General features: G+C 33.7%; 1 protein-coding gene across 5 annotated transcripts in view; it reads left to right on the top strand.

Moving 5' to 3' along the window:
• The window catches only part of PACRG (parkin coregulated), a 219075-nt gene that overhangs the window by 44004 nt on the left and 151826 nt on the right, over nucleotides 1–23245 (top strand). For all 5 annotated transcript variants that reach the window (XR_015283480.1, XM_023923730.2, XM_086877982.1 and 2 more), the window contains exon 3: nucleotides 8895–9029. Coding sequence is in view for 4 of the 5 variants with exons in the window: in XM_023923730.2 (XP_023779498.2) it covers nucleotides 8895–9029 (135 nt within the window). In the remaining variant the exon portion in view is untranslated. The remainder of the gene's footprint in view (nucleotides 1–8894; nucleotides 9030–23245) is intronic.

Here is a 23245-nt window from a genome sequence, read left to right as displayed (position 1 = left end):
TGTGAGGAGCCTGTACACAGTAAATTAGTGGTCTCAGTTTAAACTGAATTGATTATAAGTGTGTAGGTTACAACACAAGAAAATGGATTTAATTAGACATAATTTTAGTGAGAAATGTCATAACCTCTAAAAGAATTACTTTTATTCTGCACATTATGAATACTTTTCAGTTTCTTCTAAGTAAAACTGATCCTTGTTAATTTTTTAGAATCTTCAAACCACCAAGAAATGAAAATTTTCATTAGGTTTTATGTGTTCTCCGTCTTGGTAATTAAGACAAAGTCTATTTTGTTAATATTATATGCTGAAGATGCCCTGTTTCTCTCCTTTGACTTTGACCCAAGAGAATCTTCATGCTTCCTACTAAGCTCAAAAATGGGGAAAGTTGGGATTCTGGTCCCACTAGCACCCTAGCAATCAGATCTGGAGATGATGAGTATAAGAAGAAGAAATAATCATGATGAGGAAAAGAAAATACATAGTTGGTCATATTTTCTGGCAGATGAAGAAAAACATTCTTCATCTGCTGTGGGGATGCTTTGAGTGCAAAGAAGAAATGAGCTCTCATACTTTTTAAAAACCATGTTTTGACTAGCTAGATAGAATATGCCTTCCTATGCAAAAAAATATCCCTGAGAATATTCCTGTGAACCATAGAAAAACTTAGGTCAATCTTCTGTGTTATTTCAAGTCTAAGTGGAATAAAAGATGTATGCAATAATGAAAGAAATGATGCCTAGCTGAATCTCTAATCACATAAATATATAGGACAGGAAGGCTAGCAGGAAAGCTGCTGAAGTGACATTTTAAGGTCTAATTATCTTATGTGGAAAGAAACTGAGGAAATTACAACTGAAGCAGTTGGATAGCCTATGGCGGTGAATGATCACAATGCTAAAAGGAATCTGTGTCTTAGACTCCTTTCCAAAACAGCAAAAAAAAGCCCCCAAACCCCTGTCAGTACTCTCCAGTCTAATCAGCCTACTGAAAAGAGAGAGATTTGTAATATTTTAAGGAATTTTTGGAGCACAAAAAAAAAAAAAAGTAAGATTTAAAAAAAAAAAAACGGAGCAGGCTTTGACATTTAACAATAAGAGTTAATCTAATTGTACTTCACTGCACACTTGAGACATCATGATGTCCAAACAGTTACTATCAACTCTTTCCCAAAAAGTCTATTAAATAATCATGGTAAAATTCACAGTACATTACTTTCAGATACTTCTGAAGAAAGCAGCTTCAGGAAAAAAAAGAGGGGGCAGGGGTTCAGAAAAGGTGTTAAGGAAAAAAAAACAATTAAGTAGGGTTTAAGCCATTTCTTAAGTCATAGTGTACATAAATGGAACCATTCTAAAAGGAAACCATAGGACATGACACTGGGTAGATTTACAACTTGTCACTGATGATTAACAAATACCAGCATATGATTGCCAAACTAAAAAGTGCTAAAAAGTATGAAGATGATAACTTTATGTAAGGAATTTTTTTTTACATTAACAAAAGGGTCATCCATATCTTCCAGACCTCAAACAAGCTGCAGAATTCTCACTGCCCCAAATATGGGGCATCTAGATTGATTTAGCCTACAGTAACAACACTGTATGGATTAAAGATGTTGCATGAGAGCTTCAGTATGAGGAACACCTATATTCAATGAATAGAAATGGTAATAGGATCCTACAGAGTAAAAAGTTAAAAGTTGGGGTTTTCTTAATATTACATATGTTCTGGTCAAGATTAATATATTTCCATGCGGATTTAGTAGACTTCAATAACAGTATAACTTCCAGCTGTTCTGAAAGTATTAGCATCGATGTAATAAAACTTCTACCATTACTTTTAGGCATGAAAAATTATATTTCAAGTATGCAAAAAACAGTCTAGGTAGCTATAGAGATAAATAATATATAATAAAATATTTGGAGAATATCAGTTACTACAGAAAGTGATTAATCCTGCATTTGCCAATATGAAAAGCATTTAAAGTAACAAAATTATAAAAGTAAGAGCATTGTGACTTGTAAAAGATACATTTGTCCCTTCACGGTCACAACCCAGTTACTGTCAGCATCTGTGAAGAAATATTCTGTGAGACCTCCTTTTCACTTGCATCGTACAAATTTCACTTCTGATATGAGACAAAATTAACTCACCAAGGAAAGTTTTACCTCTTCTTGGGAGATTTTTTTTTTTACTTATATGCCGAGCAGACAAGCAGAGATTGTTAAAACATTTTCAACTGCATAAAATATGAATTTAAAATTATGTGTCCTACTAATGTTGCTCTTGTGAGGGAATGATTTGAACTTAACATCAAAGAAATCAATTGATCAATTGTCCCTGCAAAAAGGACAGATATCTTTGCAGGTTAATAAATACCTTTATGAGCAACAGTAGCTGAAAGTAAAAATACCTGCCATACAGTAAAATAGCTATTAGGAAAAATTTAGAAGGCTTCCAGATTTAGTGCAATTGATGCACTGTAAAGGTTTGTGAAACTAACAGAGTAAGACTATATTCATCTCGATTGGAAGGAAAGAAATATATTAGTAGAGAAATACATTAGCATTTGTCACTCTTCTCCCTTTGCATCAAAGGAAATTGCTTGGCAAGCATCAGGAGAGAAATCTAAATTATATGAAATAGTTACATTATATTCCAGTAGAGAATAAGAGATGAAGGACCTTCCAAATCCAAACTGCTGTAGAGCAGTTTGTAACATAGGCACATCTGTCTTATTGAAACAGCTTATCTCTTCCCCAATCAAAAATAACTTTTCTTGAGGTGATGAAATAGACTAATTCTGCATGCAGCTTATGACTTACTTTCCATAGTGTCTCAAGGCAATAAGGAGATACAGTATCTTTGTACAAAATCACATGTCTAATTTTTCTTTCAAGTTGTAGTGCTTTGGAAGCATTTGTAATGTTTGCTGACCTATCAGTAGTTTCATTTGGGGGTCGTAAAATTGATTTTTCTCAATTTGACTTTTGAAGCTATAAGATGGGCTTTGATCTGTTGTCCAGATTTGTGGAATAGCCCCAGAAGCAGCTTTTAAGCATTAGATGTGGCACCATTTAAAGCATATCAAGAGTGGCACATTTGAAGAAATACCTCCCTGTTTCTTTTTGGAAATAAAAAGCTTTTATCTGATAGATGTTGAGGGATTGTGTTCTTTTGATATTGAATGTTTGCGATATTGAAATTAAATAAAAAGAATTAATGTGGAACTCAGCAGTGCCTACTGGGACATTTTATTGTGCTTCTCCTGTCATTTGAAGTTTCTCATTCAATTTTTGGTATGACTGCATAACAAAATCAAAACATGATTGCAGAATGTATTAACCACCTAAGTCAGTTTAATCAAATTAGGATCAGTAAATTAAGAAGAGCAGGACAGGCTTTGTTGCTTATTACCAGTCATAGTAGACACTCTTGGGGCTGCCTAGATGAGGTTCTGATTGTTAACACTTGCTAAGATTTGCGTTTCCAAATCTTTAGTAATGATACTGTATTTGTTCTAAACTCCGTGGTTGTCACCAAAAACTATTATCATCCTATTGTTTTGTTATGTTGGTAGGTAACTGCCAAAATCTTGATATTTTCTCATGGGTTATTGATGAGATTGTTTTGATGATGGACTTGTCTGTGTTAACAAGTGTAGAAACATGTTAGGTACTTTTGTGTAGGCAGACACCAAAAGCACAAACTGTGGTTCATAGCTTTTGCACCTCAATCTATTCAATGGACATGAGTTGTACTTAGGCAGTGTTGTGTTAATACCTGTCCAGCTTTATCACACTGTGAGGATGAGGACCCTGCAGTTGACAGTTCTAATAAAGTTTTGTGTGTCAACATGGCCCTAAATAGTGCTAGGTATATTATTTGGTCTTTATTTTTGAATACTCCTGCTAGCTTGAGTATTTCTGCATTGCATAGTTCGACTTATTTCGTATATATTGCATTTTGCCTGAGGTTGACATTAGGATTTGACCACAGCTTCTGGCACCAGTACTCAAGGAAAAGAATGCTGATCTTTCCTCTGGCGAAATAAGTGGATTGCTAGTTGAACTATGCTGTATTAGCAAAGTTTAACACCAGTACAAGAGGAGGATGAGACAAAGAGTCTGTCAGTGACTACACAAACATTTTCTTTAAGACAGCACCTTTATATCTCTCTTGGACAGAAGGCATTAGTAAATTATATTTTGTGGATACAGTGCAATTTTGTACGCATACATTTTTTATTTTGAATACAAAGAATGGGAATTTATGGTTTTATTTCTGAAAATTTCATTCTTCAAGGGAATAATATGGCATTATATTTTCAAGGAAGGCTGTCTTTCTTGGGCAGGACAGTTGAGTGGTCATATAACTTCTGATCCTTGTAGCTTCAAAAATAAATTTAATGAAATATTTTTGTGACGAAAAAATATAAAAGGCTAGGGTTAAATTCCAATTTTCCTGTAAGAATCTTGGCAGACAAAAATGGAAATATTTTTTTTCTTCTAAAAGCATTAATCTGGATTAATAAAAAAAAAATCTTAAACCATTAAATTTGATTTGATTTTCTTTTTTATATAATACATGGATTGTTATATAAGAACAGTAGGATCTCAATCCAGTTTTTGTTTGGCTTAAACTGCTTATGAAACTAGTGATACTTTTCACAAAAATGGCCAGTTGTCCTACACAGACCTGTTTAGGTCCCTGAGTGTGCATAGAGTTTGACGCTGAGAAAATGAACAAAATTCAGTCTTCAAATATTAATCACTGTTTAAACCTGTCTTCAAAATTTTTTTCTTAGTCATTTTCCTAATGTGCCATCACTGAAAAGTTTAAGAATGCAACCTTGTAAAATGGCTTTCAATGCCCATGAATCAATGAAAGAAATATGGTCTTTCACTCTCTTTTCCTTAATGGCTTGCATCTTTTATCTTGTCACATAGTTCAATGGCATAGAATTACAATAAATTAGTTTTACAATTATCAAACTCTTCAACTTCTCTTTGGCATTTAACGAACCTCAGAATCTGTTTATTGCTTCATATACTTTGCCATCATGAATATTAGCTTTTAATTAACTGGAACTCTAATCTTAATCTTCCTCACTATATTGCAGTGAAACATTTTTATTAGCTTGAAGAAGATAGTATTTGTTACTATTTTTCCAATAAATGGAATACTTTCAGAATGACCTTATTATCAGTAATTATAACAATATAAAATGTAAGAAGGCAAAACTCATTATACCAAAGACAAGCATTGTCTGATTACTTTTTTGTGTATTTCACTTAGTAACATAAAATCACTGAGAAGCCTCAGCTGAGAGAGACCTATAGAGATCATGTGGTCCAGGCTTAGATCAGGAATTGCAAAAAAGTGAAAGAGGAAATCATACACAATCTTTTCCTCAGGCAGACTGTGCACAGCTAGAATGACCCAAAGCCATGTCATGAGAGCAGTGCTCCATGGTGGTCTTCCTAGTAATGAAGACTGGAAGGAAAAAAAACTGTTTGCAAAAGGTAAGCAATTCTGGCTTAGTGCAGCCGCTCCAGCAAAGGCCTCATAAGCTAAGTTTGTCAAATACAAATGAAACAAGTTTTCTTCACCAAATACAGTAGAGCAAAAGTGCTCTTCTGTCATTCAACATGTCCCTTCATAATATTCATTCATAATATTCATAATATTTCATTCAACATGTCCCTTCAATGCAGGGACAGTTCCACTGTCTTCCTGATTGCTGATACTTCTTTATTCTAGATAGATGTTAGGCTCATTTCTGTCTTGATCATTTAGTTGCTTTGAAGTCAGTTGCTCTTCCCGGTATTTAATTAGCTCTGTAGCTATTGCAGACCAATCTGACAAGAAAAGCATCTTTAAGACAATGGGAAAAACAACAGCTCTCTCTGTTGACACTGTTTTCAAGTATTTGGTACTCTGCTACTTCTCCAGCTGTACGCAGTACTTTGGTAGTTATACATTGCAAGAGGTGTTTGGAGGGTAAAAAGGTCCATATTGAAGTGGAGTCAATAATGGCATGCAATATTGAAGTGAGAGACATGATATTAGATGAAATTTATTAACAAAACTTCTTCATATTTGGTTTTAGGAATAACCTTATTTAAATATTTTAATTTTAAAAAATCATGATTGCATAATGAAATTTGTAGTTGACATAGTGTTTGGAGTTGTTATTAAAATAGATGAAGATCGTGGTGTGACAGGCAGAAGTGGAAGCCTTTGAGAGCTGATGTAATAGAAAAGGAATTAAATATTATAGTACAAAGTACGACATAATGTAATTAAAACTAATGATAAGAAATTATGTTATTAACATTGAGCTCATCATCTGAAAAAAGATACTTCTGTGGCAATTAATCAATGGATAACTATAAGATGCCAATGTGATGTCACCATGAGACTAAATGTAAGGCTGAGAGATCTACCAAACAGACTGTATCACTGGAAAATAATACTCATTGTATTTATGATTACTGGTAATATGGATTTAGTCAACTTGAATAGATTCTTTTTTCATCAACTTTTCCAGTCACAGCTTGAATGTCCAGAAATTTTTCAGTATTTCCGATACTGACTTTTGGCCAGGAGTTACACTATTTGCTGCACGAATACATAACTACTTTTGTTTGTTCCAAACTTCTTACTGACTAGAATTTTTTTATGTCCCTTGCCTTTTCTGAAGGAGATAGTGGAAAATCTGTCCTTATCACCTGCTCCATAATGTCATGATTTTATAGTTCTTTATTTTATTCTTCCATTTTCTCACTTTATTATGTTCTTTTGAAAACCATTCCATACCTTCAGTCATTATCCTCTTATGAACCTTTTCTAATTCTACCATACCATCTTTTGAGATGGCAGATCAGAGTTTAAGATGGAACTTCTAAGCCTTCATGTAGGGACAATGCACAATGAAGGGGTTTGATACCAACATACTTTTAGTCCTTGTAGTATCTTTTTTCTTGGACAAAGAATAGGAAGAAATTTAATTAACATAAGTGTATTTTCTAGAAAATTTGTAAAGTGCAGTATAAAAAGGCTCGTAGCAAATTTACTAACATGAGTTGGCAAGAAGAGAACATCTAATATCAGAAGATGTAATTTGAGATCACTTTAGCTATCTCTAATTATGGTAGTCTACTACAAATGATTCAGATTGTATCTCATCTAATCAAGACAATATATTTTTATCAATAATTTAAGTTAAAATCTAACAGTGACTCCTGATATTGTACAGAAAATAATGTTTTAAAAGATGTATGAAAGATGTGTTTGTGAAAAATATACAAAAGAACAGAGGTGCTTTTCCAGTTCCCTCAAAGTGCAGTGACTCTAAGACTTGCCTCAAATGAGAAAAAAAACCAACCCACAAGAAAACAAGTGAAAGTACTTATACTGGTGGCATAAAACAAATTGTTCCTCTGTAGAACAGCAAGTGGAGGTTTATTTACATTTTTTAGAAATGATTTTCTTGGAGTATTACTCTCAACTGCTGCAGGTGTGTTTACTAAGCAAAGTTACAGCCGTGCATATCAAATCTATTTTCACTGGACACGGTCTAGCTGGGACAGCAATATGCAACAATAGGTCACAGTTTAGTAGCCCTAGTTGAAGCAATTTGTAGAAAAGTACAGAGTAGGCATATCACTAGTGGACTTCTCTACCCTGCCCAGTGGAAAATTATGTGAAACACTTTGGGGAAAAAAAAGTGACAAATCAAATTTAGATCTGTAGCTAGCAGAGTTAAATTACAGAATAGCCCAAATGAAAAAGAGGATGTTACAAGTTTACATTCTGTTCACTGGAAAGCTGAATGTCTGTACTGCTAGAAACTAATGTAAGGGTCACTGGAGACAAATAGAACAATACTGAATACTGAGTATGGTTTATGATCATTGAAGCTCTCACTTGTTTATTTGAAAATGACACATTCTAGCATTTTTAACGAAACATGCAGAGACTTGTAGGTAGTTCTTATCCCAGATGCACAGCTATGGAGCTTTGCAGTGAAGAATCAGTTCTCAAGGACATTTTAGATTAGTTTGGCTCTCTTAGACTCTCTTAGCATTTGAGATTAGCTTTGTTAATTAGCTTAAACAATAGATTTCTTTTAAGTACTTGAAATTCTATTATCATAGTGCCAATTGTCAGTTGCTGTTACTACCACGTTTGTCTGAGAAAAAGGTTCCAGCATGAACATTTTGGAATTGGACTGTCATTCAGACTATGCCATATGCTAAACCAGCAATATCTTTGATAAGGAACTGAGTGTAGCTAAGTCAAATTTCCTCACAGGCAGATGAGAGATATCTGAGCAAAAGACCTTAGTTCTTTCCAGCAGTTCAGCCATCTATACTGAAGGACTGGAAGTCATATGAAAGCCAAATCCATAGCATTTAGGGAAGGGATATGCTAAAAGAGATTACTTAATCTCATTACCCAGTGACTAGCAGATGACAATGGAGGGTAAAAACAGTAATTTTAGTTGGAAATCAAGTCAAATTACTTCTAGAAAGAAACAGAAAAAGGAGACATACTTAATTTTCCAACAAATTCTGCTATGCAGTGTCACTACCTTCTTGGTGTTTTCTTTTTGCTTAAAAATGCTGTGATAATAGAAAGTTAGCCAGTTTTTATGGGACAATCTGAAAGTGGCAAAAAAGAGAAGTTAACAGAAGCTGTAGGTCATTACCAAAGTGTACTTTCAAAGAAGTGAAGTGTAGCATGTAAAGAAGAAAGAAAACTATTATTTGGGAGATCAATATTATTCTTGTTTTATATTTATTTTAAACCAGGCTTTAGGCTTTTCCTAAAAATATATTACCACTAAACTGTGGGGTTTTTGTTTTGTTTCATTTTTTCTTTTTAAGGTAAGAGGGCCCCCACCTGCAGGATCAGTCAAACAAAGACCAGCAAAACGCACAGCTTTTCGCAAGTTTTATGACCGAGGAGACTTTCCAATTGCTGTTCAGCATGACAGTGTAGGAAACAAAATTGCCTGGAAGGTAAGTCCTGGCACAGCTGTGACAACCAGCTGAGCTTATTGAAGTGACATCTCTCATTGTCAGACAAAGTTAGCTTGCTAGTAAATACACTGAAATAATTTCTTAGCAAATGCGAGATGGTGGGAAAGTCATTAGATAAAGGCCCCTGAGTCAGCTGTCTGCCTTGGCTAACAATTAAATTATATGCTGCAAAAAGGAAGATGACAGAGTTGCTTTGCCTTAGAGAATTGTCTCCTGCCCAATTCATCTCTATTTTTATGAGGACTTGGCAATGTAGCCTGTTTCAGGCAGTCCATCAAATGATGGAAGTGGCTGGATACAGTGAGCAGCAGCCATTTATCTCCCCCAGATTTCACCTTCCTGCAGGACACTTCCAAATAGAAGCTTTAATTACCTAAATGGATAGGTCAAGATTGTCTGCTCCCTGAAAATGCAGAGCAGAATACAAACGAAGGCAGATTCTCATTCCATGGCTGTACTCTCAGTCTCCAGCATATGTCAGACAGCGTAATCGCTGTCATACGTGCCTCTGTTACAGGCTGACCTCCACTGCTGAAACCATTACAGCTCCGACATTTCTCTGACAAAAGGTTAATTGGCTTCAAAATAAATGTATTGCCTAATGACTCCATTCTAATGCGGCTGTGTTTCTCTCTAAAATGCTTGGTGACGTTATTTGTAAAACTTGCCAATCTTCTAAGTAACTACTGCAGACTTTTAAATTTAATTTAAAAAATGAATGCTGACCTTTAACCTGCTCCTACTATTTAATTATTTTGGTTATCATGAATTACTTTATTTTTTTGTCTCATTTATTGGACTAGAATAAGATTTTACTGGAAGCAATGTTAGTTACAGGAAATGAACACGATATGCATGAACAAAACATGTCAGATTTATAGAATGTTTTAAATTGTTCATGTCAAAAACATGATACCAAAATTAAATGTAAAGCTATGTTAAGTCAACACTAAAAGGAGGGATTCTGCTTGGAATGAAGCAAACAGGATTGGCTCTTTAGTGTGGTAAGTGCTACAATATTTGATAGTAACTAAATTTTAAGGTAGATTTTTCTTACTGAAATACAGAAGGATTTGTGCTACTGTTTTGTTGACTATAGCAGTTTTGAATCAGCACAACAAACAATTAATAGTTCTTGCAGCAAAGGGAATCTCTATCCCAGAAGACTTTACCCATAATCGAGATCAGATTCCAGTCGCTCTAGGCAACACTAGAAATTCCCTTGCTGGACTAAAACTCAAATGCTTACAACTTAAGCATGAATGCTGATCTTCTGTCACTAGGTAAGACCCAAAGGTGATTTTCAAGCAACTGCAAAAAAATCTCCACAATTTAGTTTTCATTTTGAGGCTTTGTAATTTCTAATTTCTCAAAATCAATCTGAGAGGTAAAGAAGTACTACTGGACTGGCATTCCACTAGATGATGCTAGTGACTGCTTAGTTGACTTAGGACATCAGGAAATAAAATGAAGCTGCATAAAAAGTTCAGATGGGACATTAGCAAAAGGTTTTTTATTGAGTGGGTGGCTGGTCACTGGAACAGATTCCCCAGGGTACTGGTCAGAGCACCAAGCTTGTTAGTTTCTGGACAAAGCTCTTAGTCATATGATTTAGATTTAGGTAGTCCTGTGAGGAGAAAGGAGTTGTATTTGATGATCCTTATGGGCCACTTTCAGCTTTCTAACTTATCTGCAAACCTTCTAACCACAGATGCATGCTAAAATAAGTGTTTGATTCCTGTATCTGACACTTTTAATTGTTTTAAAATATACTGCCTTGAACAGTCACAACAGCAGAGTCTCTAGTCAAAGATACAGCATGTATTTTTTCTCAACACACTTTGCAGTCTTCTAGACCTAATGTCTACCTACTGCAGTAAAACACTGGCTTTAGCTAGTGCAATGTAGGACTGAGATGTCATGCAAGAGTTATTTTTGCTCTTCTACTAATCCTTTCTTTTGAAAAAAGAACTATAGCATGAATGCAAATAAGCAACACAATAGTGGGCTATTCCATTCCTATATTAGTGCAAGTTCAGATTCAGCCTTATTTCCCTTATTCCATGCCACTCAATTTAGTCACAAATCAATCCTGACTGAGTTCTGTGGCAGGCAGGCACTCAAGAGAACAACACTGAGGTATTAGAGTTACTTGAGGCTATTGTTTATTTTGACATGAAACTGTCATTGATTATTGCGCCGTTTAAGTACATGAAACAGGCAAACTGGCATTTTCCAGTTCAAGCTTTGCATTAGATACCTTTTGAAGTCTTAGAGGCTGCCCAGAGCTGCAAAAGGGTGAGAATGTTGTTCTAAAGGTACAGATAAACTAAGGTCTGTATTTTTTCACTTGTTTTAAGGACACAGTTGCACTACTCAAAAGACATCTAATGGCTAATTTTCGTCAGTTCATCATACTTAATTGTATGTAGTTTAATCTAATTAAAGAAGTTAAATTTTTAGGAATATATTTTACTCAATACTGCTTAAATTCATGACAATTGAAAAGAAATTTTATTAATGAAATGTGTCTAGGCAAATGTCCTATAAAAACCCTGGCTGAAGTATACTGACTTGGACTAATCATGATCAAGTGAAAGGATAGGAAGAAGAAATAAATGGTAACAGTGATATTTTAATCCTGCTGTAATTACACAATACCAATGTTTTATGTTGAGAGCGTGTTTTTTTCTCTGTTTGGTTATAATGTATATCATGGTTCATTTCACTCTTGTTAGTTCGTCAATAAAGTGGTACATGAGAGAAAATACAGGAGGGTCCCAGAAACCTGATTTTTTTACTGGCAGAGGGAAATACTACAGGATTTTGTTCTTTCCTGAACAGCTGTATTTTATTTGCTTCTTCGTTTGTTTTTATAATTACTGAATATTAAAAAACTGTAATTGCCATTAATTTCTTTTTTTAGACACTTTGAACTCTTGTTCATTATATTGTAATTCTGTGGACAGAATACAGTCATTTTCAGCCAGAATAGGAGAATCTGAAATGCTTTAATATACGTGAATTTTATTTGGTTAATAGGTAACAAAAAAATTCACACAAATGACCTTTGATATTGTGACAGTTCTGCATTGAGGACTGGCTACATCTACCTGTGGTTGTAGACTGAGATGAAATTAAAATTTAAACTTCAGGAAATGTATAGAACTGTTTCTGAGTAACAGCATGTGTTGAATACTTAATTATGAAATAATAGCACTTTTCTGTTGTTACATAGCTTAAAGGTTTTCCAAATGTGCTAAATTTATAAAGAAACAGTCTTGATTTAAATTAATCCTAAGCATAAACAAGATTAAATTGTGCAGATAAACCATGGTGTTTACTTTGGTGTCTTTTATTAAAAAAAGGGACCAAAGCAAATTAGATCTCAGTGGACGATTATAGGAAGATGCGTTCTTGGTGACTTTTCAGATTAAGTCTTTACATGTAGACAGGCACCTCTTTGAATATTTCTGAAATGCTGTCATTCTGGTTGGTAAGTTTTAGTATTGTTGCAAGTTCAAATAAACCCGTTTCAACCTGATGGAAAAAAAAAAGGTGAAAAGATAACATCCATTTACAACATATCATATACAAGAACAGGAAATTGAACCTGGTTTTAAACAATACCATCCAGAGGGAAAAAATAAATGACAAAAAAAAAAAACTCTGATAATGCCAAAGCAAAATTATGTGGTTCTAGAAGATACAGTCACATTTATTTCTGAAAGAAGAAGACATTACTTGTCTTAGGGTTACTAATGTTGTTTTCAAAGCTGGAGAGAAGTTGTCCTTTTGTCATTTTGAAAAAGTGAATATAGAGAATGACTTGTTAATTACATCTGTGAAAACAAGACATAACTTGCTTCACAAATTTCTGGCTTTGATTGCAGTTAAACTAACAAAATAATTTCAAACTTAATTCCTGGCTTTTCATCCCCATTCAGTGGATGTACTAGCAGTCAGTGAATTCTTTGCTAAATGGCATACACTCAGTGTAACATTTTAGCATCAAATTTGAAGCCTTTGTTTTTATCCTTCCTCAGTAATCAAAAAGAGAACTGTATATAAAGCAGTGCCTTAAAATTTCTGCAAATATTTAATGTTTATGTTTCTTTTGTAAAGTATTTTTTAAGATCTGGAAATAAACAACTTCTTTGGTTGAGTTATTCAACAGATGTTCAAGGGTCTTTCCAAATATGAAGCATTTGATTATTTCCACTAAGAGAGAATGAATAATAATGGTATGGTTTGAAAAAATATTTCTAATGTATATTAAACATAAAACTTGGGAACATAAATTGTTTTTAATTCCGAATTAGATAATATTAGAAAGTGATCTTTATATCAAAAGAATGTACTAAGATATTTTTAAGTCTTTTGACTACTTTTGTGGGATCCCACAGTTCTTTTTCAGCTTATGCATATTGCAATTTTATTTCAAAATGTATTAATACATTCTTTTGCACAATCTCATACCAAACTATGAATAATAAAAGCTCACAGTTCAGGTCTGAAAAGGACTTCCATTTTTAAATATACGATACTGAATTAAAAAAGGTCAGAATGCAATTAAACCTTTGACTAAGAAAGTTGATAAAACCAAGAAAGTATTTCTGAATTCTAAAGTATGTGTTTGAAATGCAGTCTCTCTGTATTAAATGGAAAGTCATCAGAATGTTTGAAAAATTATTTTTTAAGGGAGTGGAGTTAACTATGCAAGCAATTATGCAGGGTTAAAAAAAACTTATATTCTTCAAAAGAATGGTAGCAATTTGAGAGAAATGAAAGCCAAATTCAGAAACTTTTTAAGCAAAATGTCAACGTGATCATGATTTCCATCTTCTGTGTTTTTTTCCCAGAGTATCTGTATTCACTAAGGATATGACTTTTACCATTTTAGTTTCTCTTCATCTCCTCTTTCCTACACAGTTAATTTTTTATTTTTTTTCAAGACCTAGTATAAGCTATGGTAACAAATGTGCTAGACACTAAATGCAGGTCTGAAAGAAAGTGATCTGCCTTCAACATCATGAATTTGGAATGTGCATACACTTTCTCCTTACACCTACTGAATTTGGAATGCACATACACTTTCTCCTTACACCTACTACTGAAAGTTGTTTTTAGTAATAGTAACTACACATAATTTGAACTTTCCATAAAACTACAATTTTTATTAATATGTTGTATACTAGTTTACATAGAATTCTGAACCTCTATAATTTAGCTGGTACCTATATAGAGACTAAGAAAAAAGCTTTTATTTGTTTTGGTGGTGATTTTGTTTTTGTTTTGGTTGGTTGATTTGGGTGTTGGGGTTATAAAATAATACGGTTTTAAATGTTTTACCTTCCTGGAAGGGCAGTCTTTTTTGCTTGTTTGAGGGATAAGTTTTAAGAGAGAGAAAATGCTCTTTTTGTATCAACCAATACAGTTGATATATTGGAGGTGAGACAAGTTTTCATTTGAAGAGCTTTCAATTAATGTCTTCGTATTTTTCATTTTTGTAGCATTGTTTTGTCATTAAACCAGATGAATAAACACTGTATATTATTCACTATGTAGTATCAAGTAAACTTAGGTAACACTTTCCAAAGTTCAAATATCCAAATAAATTTAAAGTAATTGGATGGAGCTCCTTTACCCTATAGAATGACCCCATTATTATACTGTCATCTTACAATTTGTTTAATTCAAGATGTAATTCAAGAAGTTGAGGGGTTTTAAGCTTATTGCCATCTAAGGGGGAGGTTCAACTTTGCTTCACCTCTTCTACTTTCTATTTCTGAAGCATACTTGACACCAGCACTGACATTTATCAGAGCCCTCTTTGAGTAATTTTATCTCACTTACTCAGGAGAAGAAGGTGGGTGTGTTTTTTCTTGATAAGCAACATGTTCACAGTCCTGGAAACTTTGATTACATGACAATCCACGAGTGCTAATGCTGAGTGTTGGTGAAGAAGAGAGAAACAGTAACGAAGTGTAGTGAAAAATGTGAGAGACTTGAGGGATTTCAAAACTGTTGTTTTCAGCAGAGATGATCTGCTAGATTACTTTAGCTGTTCATGGAATTGCAGCCTCAGATATCCTAAAGCAAAGAGAATGAATTGCTGTGAAAATTAATACTTTTTTAAAATTTATTTTCAGATAGAGACATATTGTTTTCTGCTTCCACTTTTTGTTAATATTATTTAATATCTTCTTAGTAAAAGATACTTAGAGGAAACTGTAAAAAAACTGCTAAGTCCCCCAAAAGTATTGTCATGCAGAATGAAAGCTTTTTGCAAGGTTATGCGGAAAGAGGAGAGGTCATGTATCATGCATAGACACAGTCAGTACAGCACAGAGTGGTGTTAGTTTATATTTTATTTAATGTCTTTGTTAGTGTTTTAAGCAATAGTTCAGTTTTCTGCTGCAATTGACCTCTGTTTATCTTTCCCAGAGGGCTCCTTTTTTAAAATCATTCCAGTGATTCATTATAAGCTTGTCTCCAATGCAAGTGTGTTGGTATAACAGAAAATTGCAGTGTGGATTCAAGAAAAAGCCACTGAAAGCAAGAATTTATTAAGCCAGAAATAATACATCATAATTTAGAGAAACTAGAATTTTGAATTGAGGTAAATAAGTAAGGTCTTGAAGAAGCAAATTATAAATACTGCCTGCGGGCAAAAAACCCCACAATTGTATTAACAGATCTAATGTAAACTAATAGTTTGGATGCTATTTTTTTTTTAGAAGGAAAGTAAAATCCTCAGTTTTCTATGAAGACAGTAATACAGCAAACTGTGTGGCATGATAGCAAGAAAGAAGTATTCATCTTTAAACGAAAAAAAGCAATACTCAGTAGCATCATCTTAAGTTAGAAGTTACTAGTAATCTGTATACTATGGTTTACTAAGCAAGCACAAGCCAATGTTTTGCATAAAGTTGTGTTTAAACAAATGTCATTCATCATTCTTTATGACTGTGATATTAACTGCTAATCACTGTCAAATGTGTTGTCTTGGCTGATGTGCATGTGACTTTTTCTTAGAGATTGTTAAAAATTGCCATCACAAGACTATTCTTGTTTTGTTTTTTAAATGCAGGATACTAAGAAATAGGCACATTGTAATGACTATGACCTTGTTTTCATTTAATGAAAACTCCTTTAAATTTATTGAGAAATGTTATGTAGTGTTATATATATACCCACTTTATGACCCTAGGTCATACAAAGAGAGAATAAATGGAAAATATTTTCTAGCAAATAAAACAACAGAATTTTCATTAAGTGTAGTAGAATGGGACCATTAGTGTCAGATGTAAATAATATTCATCATCCTGTCCCTTTTTCACCCTACGATATTACAAATTTTCTTATGATCTATTAAGTTTTTAGTTGATAATGCTCATAGGAATCCATTTTTAATCAACTGTCATAGAATCATAGAATCACGGAATCATACAATTCTACATTTGAAGTGGACCTCAGTGATCATCTGATCCAACCTTTCTTGGCAAAAGCATAGTCTAATCAAGATGGACCAGCAGCCTTTCCATCTATAGATTATAAAGGCTATGACAGTTGGGATTTTTCAGCCTGGAAAAAGGGAGGTTTCAGGATATCTTAATTGTATGCTTTTAGTACCTGAAGGGAGCCTACAAGAGAGATGAGAGATCGAGAGAGATTTTACAAGGGCATGTAGTGACAGAACATGGGGGAATGGCTTTAAACTGACAGAGAGTAAGTATAAAGTACATATTGCGAAGAAATTCTTTACTGTGAGGCTGGTGAGGCACAGCAACAGGTTGTCCAGAGAATTTGTGGTTGCCCTATCCCTGGAAGTGTATGATCTGGTATGATCTGGTGGTAGGTGTCCCTGCCTACAGTGAAGGGATTAGAACCAGGTGATCTTTAAGGTCTCTTCTGACAGAGACCACTCTGTGATTCTATGATAGTGTCCCAACTTATGAAAGTTCCAGAACTCATAATCATCCTTTTTAAAAACTGCCAATACAAATCTCTGTCTTAAATCTAAGGCAGTGTTAGTTTTGATCTAATTGCATTTATATTTAACATTTAACATTAACATTATATTTAATATTTAACATTTATATGTGTTAATTTTATATTTATATGCAATACGTTTGTGGTTGGATTTTTTCAAAAGTCACTATTTATATTGACTCTAGCGATTTATGTGACATGGCTAAGTTTAATCATATTTCATTTTAATTTACAGACTAAAATAAGGTACCAAGCTGACTTCCTTCAATTAAGGCAACATTTTTTAAACTGTTGAGTAATTCTGGGTACTTCCAGTTTCCTTTCCATGGTACATATGTTCTCAGAAAGTATTGCCACAATAGGTTTCTCAAGTTTGAAATTTTTGTGTTGACTTGATCCCACCATTAATAGCACTAATTCCAAATAAATTTATCATATTCAAATCTTACTTTTCAAATGCACTATGCTAGATTTAATTTTCTGTTGAAAAAAATGTCTTAATAATAGTTCAGATCTTAGAAGAAATGTTAGAGATTAGAGAAGAATCTTATCAAAATGTGACTGTAAAACCCTGTGGCAAAATGCTATGTTTTTATGAAATCACATAAAAATCATTGTGACTGTATCAGTACATGCCAACGTTCTCATTGTTGATTTTATTTTGTACATTTAAACTAGTGTTTGTACACCAAGTTAGTGTTTGAAACACCAAGTTAATGTCGCATTAGGTATTATTGATTACTCAATGCAATCCCTCCTTTTTACCACTTGTGCCTCACAAGTAATGTGATTGTAAAATGTAATTCTTTCTGGAGTTAGATTTTTTACGGTCCTCTAATCCTTTCCATTTCTTTCATAATTATAATTTATTAATTTAATGAAATGTCTCTTTCCTCTGTGCTCAGAAAATGTACTGGTTTTTTAAAAAATATGGTCCATTTATTTAACAGCTGAATGTTTTTCTTAAGAAGTAAAAGTTTTCCTATAAATGCGTGAGATCTTCTTTCTTTTAACAACATAAATGCTGAATCTGGGGACTAGTGTTGAGATAGAGTCTAAAAAAGCCTTGCAAAGAATAGTGACAGTTTACCTGATTCCTGTGGTACACAGAAGACGTATTTCATTGACTCCTCTGGCTAATTAATAGCTGAAACTTATCCCAGGATTCTAGAAGATAGTAGTGTTGTGGCAGTTAATTTACTGTTCCTTTTCCCCTGAATACACAATTAAAGCCATTCCTTTATTTGATACAATTTGCCATCTCTTGAAATTGTATGGAATGAAAACTCAGCCATGTATCAGAAATAAGTTTAATTTAAATTTGCTAAATGACCTCTGAAAGCTAGATGAAAGATTTTCTGCTGAATGGGCTGGTGCTCCCTGCCTGTATAATGTATGTGAGAAATTAGTGTGAATGGTTCACTTTTATGGAGCAGTGCTGCTTGTAGTAAGCCTGCAGAAACAATTTTCCCCCAAGCCTCCATCTGTTCTTCAAACCAGGGCATATGCCATCTCATCGAGCTTGAAAGTCAACTGATTTATAACTCCTGAAAAGTGCATAGATTGAAAAGAAAGGTCGACTGCTGCTATGTGACAATGATTTGCTAGGTACTTGGATAAAGACAATTCACGTTACTATGGACTCCAGAGGACACAAGTGGTGGTGTAAGCTTTGGAATTGGTAAATTGACATGTAGGACAAAAACAAATTGCTCCTCCTCCTTCAGGTAAGCCGATACTTTTCTTCTAAAAGATGGAAGTGTTTAGAAAGTCAGTAGGCAATACAGCCAAGAGTTGTTGTTATACTTGTTATGTTCAGGCAGAGTAAGCTTTTCCTAGCTACAAAAGTTGCCATCTAGAAGTGCCAGGACTTGTTCCACTTTAATCTTTAAGGTACAAGCAGAAACATCTGTCTTTAAAAGTGCACCTCCTTATTTTGTCAGAAAGTTTTGTTCAGTGCCACAAACGTAGCACTGATGAATTTTCTTTATCTACCCTGAAAGTGATTTCTGAGCCCTATCCAATCAATGGATGGCTTGTCCTCTGACCATTAGTTATCAGCCTTCCTACTTTTACCTAAGTATTGCAGAGTTCTTTGGCAAGTGACAAAACAAATGGAATTGACAACATAAAAATCAATGTGTGTTTGATGTTTTCATCTCTAGTAGTCTTATACTGTGACTATTCTGCTGTGAGTCTCAGATACTGAATAATTTCTTCAATAACTTTTTCTTATCAATTCTGATTTTTTTAATAACATTTCAAGTAAAAAATGGCATGGAGTTAGTGTAATTTTTATTTAAGAAAAAAATGTAGAAATGATACAGTCTTTCAAAATGCAAATATGGGACAGATTTTGCCTTGAAAAACACACAGGTGAGGTATAGAAAGTACATGTGAATAGCAGGAAGAGTCATCCTCTAAAATTATGAACTTTTTGCTTCCTAAGAATCTGTAGCATCTGTGAGAAAAAAAAAATGGCTTTGTAGCTTTCCACAAACCTTTGAATATCTGTAACCATGGATATCCTGACATAGCTCACACAGGCAAGTATACTTTATGAACAACATAAAATTCAGTGAAAAAAATGCTGAGCACTGCAGATTAATTAGATCATCATTATCATTCATACCTTTGGTATAAATATAAGTCACTACCTGATATAGGTACTGGTTTTTCATATATTGCGTATGCTATTGACTGACTAATGATGAAAATGTTAAGCAAAGGAACTATGACAATTCAATAGAAGTTGTAAGTACCTTCTTTTGCTATAACAGTGTTGGAGAGATATGTTAAACAAATAACATATACATATGATAATGCAAAGTTATAATAAATAATATATAAAGTGATTAAATTCTAAGGTGTAAAGGAAAATGTGAAATTCCGCTCTATTGGGAACGGCGAGAAGAACGACACAGACTCTCTTGGGAGTCGATCAGGAGAGTTTCTCTTTGGTTTATTGCCTCAGATCTTTTTTATAGACTGATACGTGAAAAGTATAGAAAACTAAAACTCTTACTGGTTAGTAAACTAACACATCACCATCATTGGTCAGTGGGGTACACCACCCCTCAACCTTCTCTTGCAAGAAAACAAGGAACAGACAAACAGCACCTGCAAGGCTGTTTTCTGTCTCTGAGGATTGTTTTAATTCCTCCTCATGATTTCCCAGGCCACTTTCTCAGGCGAGACTGAGAAAGCTATGCAGCCTGCAATTTCCACAGGCACTGTGCTCCCTGCTTCATAGTTAGCATAGTGAGGCATTTAAGAAAACTTCATACTGTATGTCTATAAATTTGCAGAGAAAAGTTCACAATCACTGGAAATATCTATTCTAAAACTATATTCAATGAATGTGTCAACTTTGGAAATGTATTTTTTGTGGATATCTGTTCTCAGTTTTGTGACAAACACTATATATTTTGTTAAATTTTCACTGTTTCATTTTTGTTGTCCACTATATATCAAGCATGTGCATTAAGTAAATTTATCTCCCTTATTTCCATTTCATTTCCTATACTATTTTCAAAGCTTTAATTAATTCATCATCGTTTTCAGTTTCTCATCACTAGCCTTTTTGAATTTTTCACACCAAATTAGTGTTTACATCTACTATATTACTGAGTTCTGATCTGGCCTAAGCAGTGCTCTCATTTCTCACATTGTTATTCTGCAAAATAATAGTACCTCTTTGCTAATAATACCTATTTTATTGTCCTTTTTCTTTCTTCCATCTTGGTTTTTTTCATCTGTATTTCCTCTTGCTTTACTATGAAGGGCCTGTTTTCAAGAGAAGTTATTCACAAGGATAACTCAGCAGGATCTGGTTTAACTAAAAAATGCCTTTTACATATTTTTTTACGAAGTGAGTCCTTGGACAGAAATAATTTAGATTAAGATTGATGCAAGCTTCCCAAAACAGCAAGATCTAAATTTTAGACTTCTTTTTCCTTCCCTAAATTCCCTCATCCTTTGAAAGTTGTTGACAACTTGGTTTGATAAAATATAAATTTGGCATGAAGGAGATCTGTTCCTGCAAATATTTAAGTATGCACTTAATACCTTGTGATTAAACCCAACAAAGTCAAACTTTTGCTTGTACTGTGTAGCACTGGTGTGAGATGTACCTACCTCCACAATGAGAAAAAGATATTTCCATTTGTTTGTTTTTGATCACAATGATGTAACTTCCTTAAGAAGTGCTAGTTTCAAATTAATATTATTGCATCTTTAAGAGATTAAAGATCTCTAAAATTCAGTGCATTTAAAAGTATCTGATAAAATGTCCATTAAGATGATTGAATTACAAATTTTATGGGAAAAAAAAAAAAGACTGAGTCTATATTTACATATCAAATATCACTGCGAATTTTTGACTAGTAGTAACATGTGGCAGTTTATCAGAGCAAAAATAAGATACCTTAAATATTTAAATGAGGGAGTTCCTCTTGGGTTTCAGCTTTGCACATTAACGCTCAGGAAACAGACAATTGTAGAGAATTACAAATACTGCAGTTTTACTGAGTGACAGAAGCTGTGGATTGCTAGTATGCTCTGCTGTGGCTTCCTTCAATACCATGCAAAAAAATGTGTCTTACTTAGGTTTTAAAGTTACATAGTTTCACTACAATGAAAAAAATCTAAATAGCTATATAACCTGGTAGAATTCTATATTTAGAATATCAGAATTTAACGCCTCAATAATCTAACTGGCACATTAGACTTAAAAATAATTAATTTAAATCACATGCATTGTTTTCAAATTAATATTATATTCATAAATGCAGATAAATCCATGCCTTATTTAAAGAACTATTACAAAAAGATAGACAAATGAAAATTACAAATGACAGTCTTTTAAAAGATACAAATATTCATATTAATGTCTTCTCAGCCTATAATGAGGCTAAAAAAGGGTGTTGCTTCCAGTGTAATCAAAACTTCATTATGAATGCAGATCTCCTTAGAAATATGAGTTCTATTGTAATGTAGTGGATCTTGTCTCATAATGAAGACTGTATGCAGTGAAGTACAGTTCTGCTGTCAATAAGTAACACACTCAATATTGCTCTGTTCCCTTCATATCCAAACAGGTTCTGCTAGGGTCAGAAGCCTGTGGTGGTACACTTCAGAATCATAAATACCTGTATAAACCTGTACTGTAAACAATGTTCCCACTCTGTGTTTCTTATCTTGTACTTTCAGGCTCTTAAAAAGGCCAGTTTGGATGGGAAACCCCCACTTTGCCACACCATTTAATAACAGCATTGGAACATTGCTACTCTTATTATTCCTAGAGTGGTAGACAGGGGCCCTGAATAAAACCCTTACCTGAGGCAGAAATATTCCTTTTAACAAAGCTTGGGCTAGAGTGTCACTTTTGCACTTGAACTCGGGTGATTTTAAGTTTCCTTTGAGTTATTGCTTAGCTTCCACAGAGTTATTGTGCTTCCACAGAGTGAAAGGCAAAATTCATTAGCTTACCTTAATATATTTTTTTTGCTTAATATGTCCACAGATCAGTTCAAATGCATGCTAAAAAAAAACCCAACAACAACAACAAAAAACAACAAAAGCTAAGCCACATACTGATCAGATGAAAACTGCAGTGCTTTTTATGTCTGTTCCAAAATTTAACCTTCTGTTTCTGTGCAGCACTTCAGGTGAAACCACAAGCAGCTATAAATTGATACAAAAGGGCATAGTATGTATTTGTTTGGAAATTCACATTCCATCGTTATTAAGACCACTTTACTCCTTTCAGAGTTAAAATAAACTTTTATGCTTAAAATTGTTGCTGTTATACATCTCTCAGGGGTTGATTCATTTTGAGCTCAAATAAGAGTTGCCAATTTTCTGACTTAGCTGGAAATTTCTAGCTTAAGCTAGAGATGAGGAAAGCTGCATTTTTGTTTTCTAGAATTAGATCTGTATTTTATGTCTGCTTTCTGCTTTATTGTTTTTCATTCCTTATATGCTTTGATGCTTTTCTGAAGTGGTTGGGAAAATAAGCTGTCTAAAACTCTTCAGTAATATCATTGAATTTGTCCTTTTTTGATGAACAATAAGAAGCATATAGCCACAAAAAAATTCCTTCACAAATTAGATCAGAAATGCATAGCGTATTATTTTCAATGTATTTATTATCAATTGTGATTAATTTGATCTATTATTTCTGTGAGATAATAAAATTC

This window comes from Cyanistes caeruleus, chromosome 2 (assembly GCF_971803275.1).
Source record: "Cyanistes caeruleus chromosome 2, bCyaCae1.hap1.1, whole genome shotgun sequence".
NCBI lineage: Eukaryota > Metazoa > Chordata > Aves > Passeriformes > Paridae > Cyanistes > Cyanistes caeruleus.
This window is presented reverse-complemented; position numbering and strand designations above follow the sequence as displayed.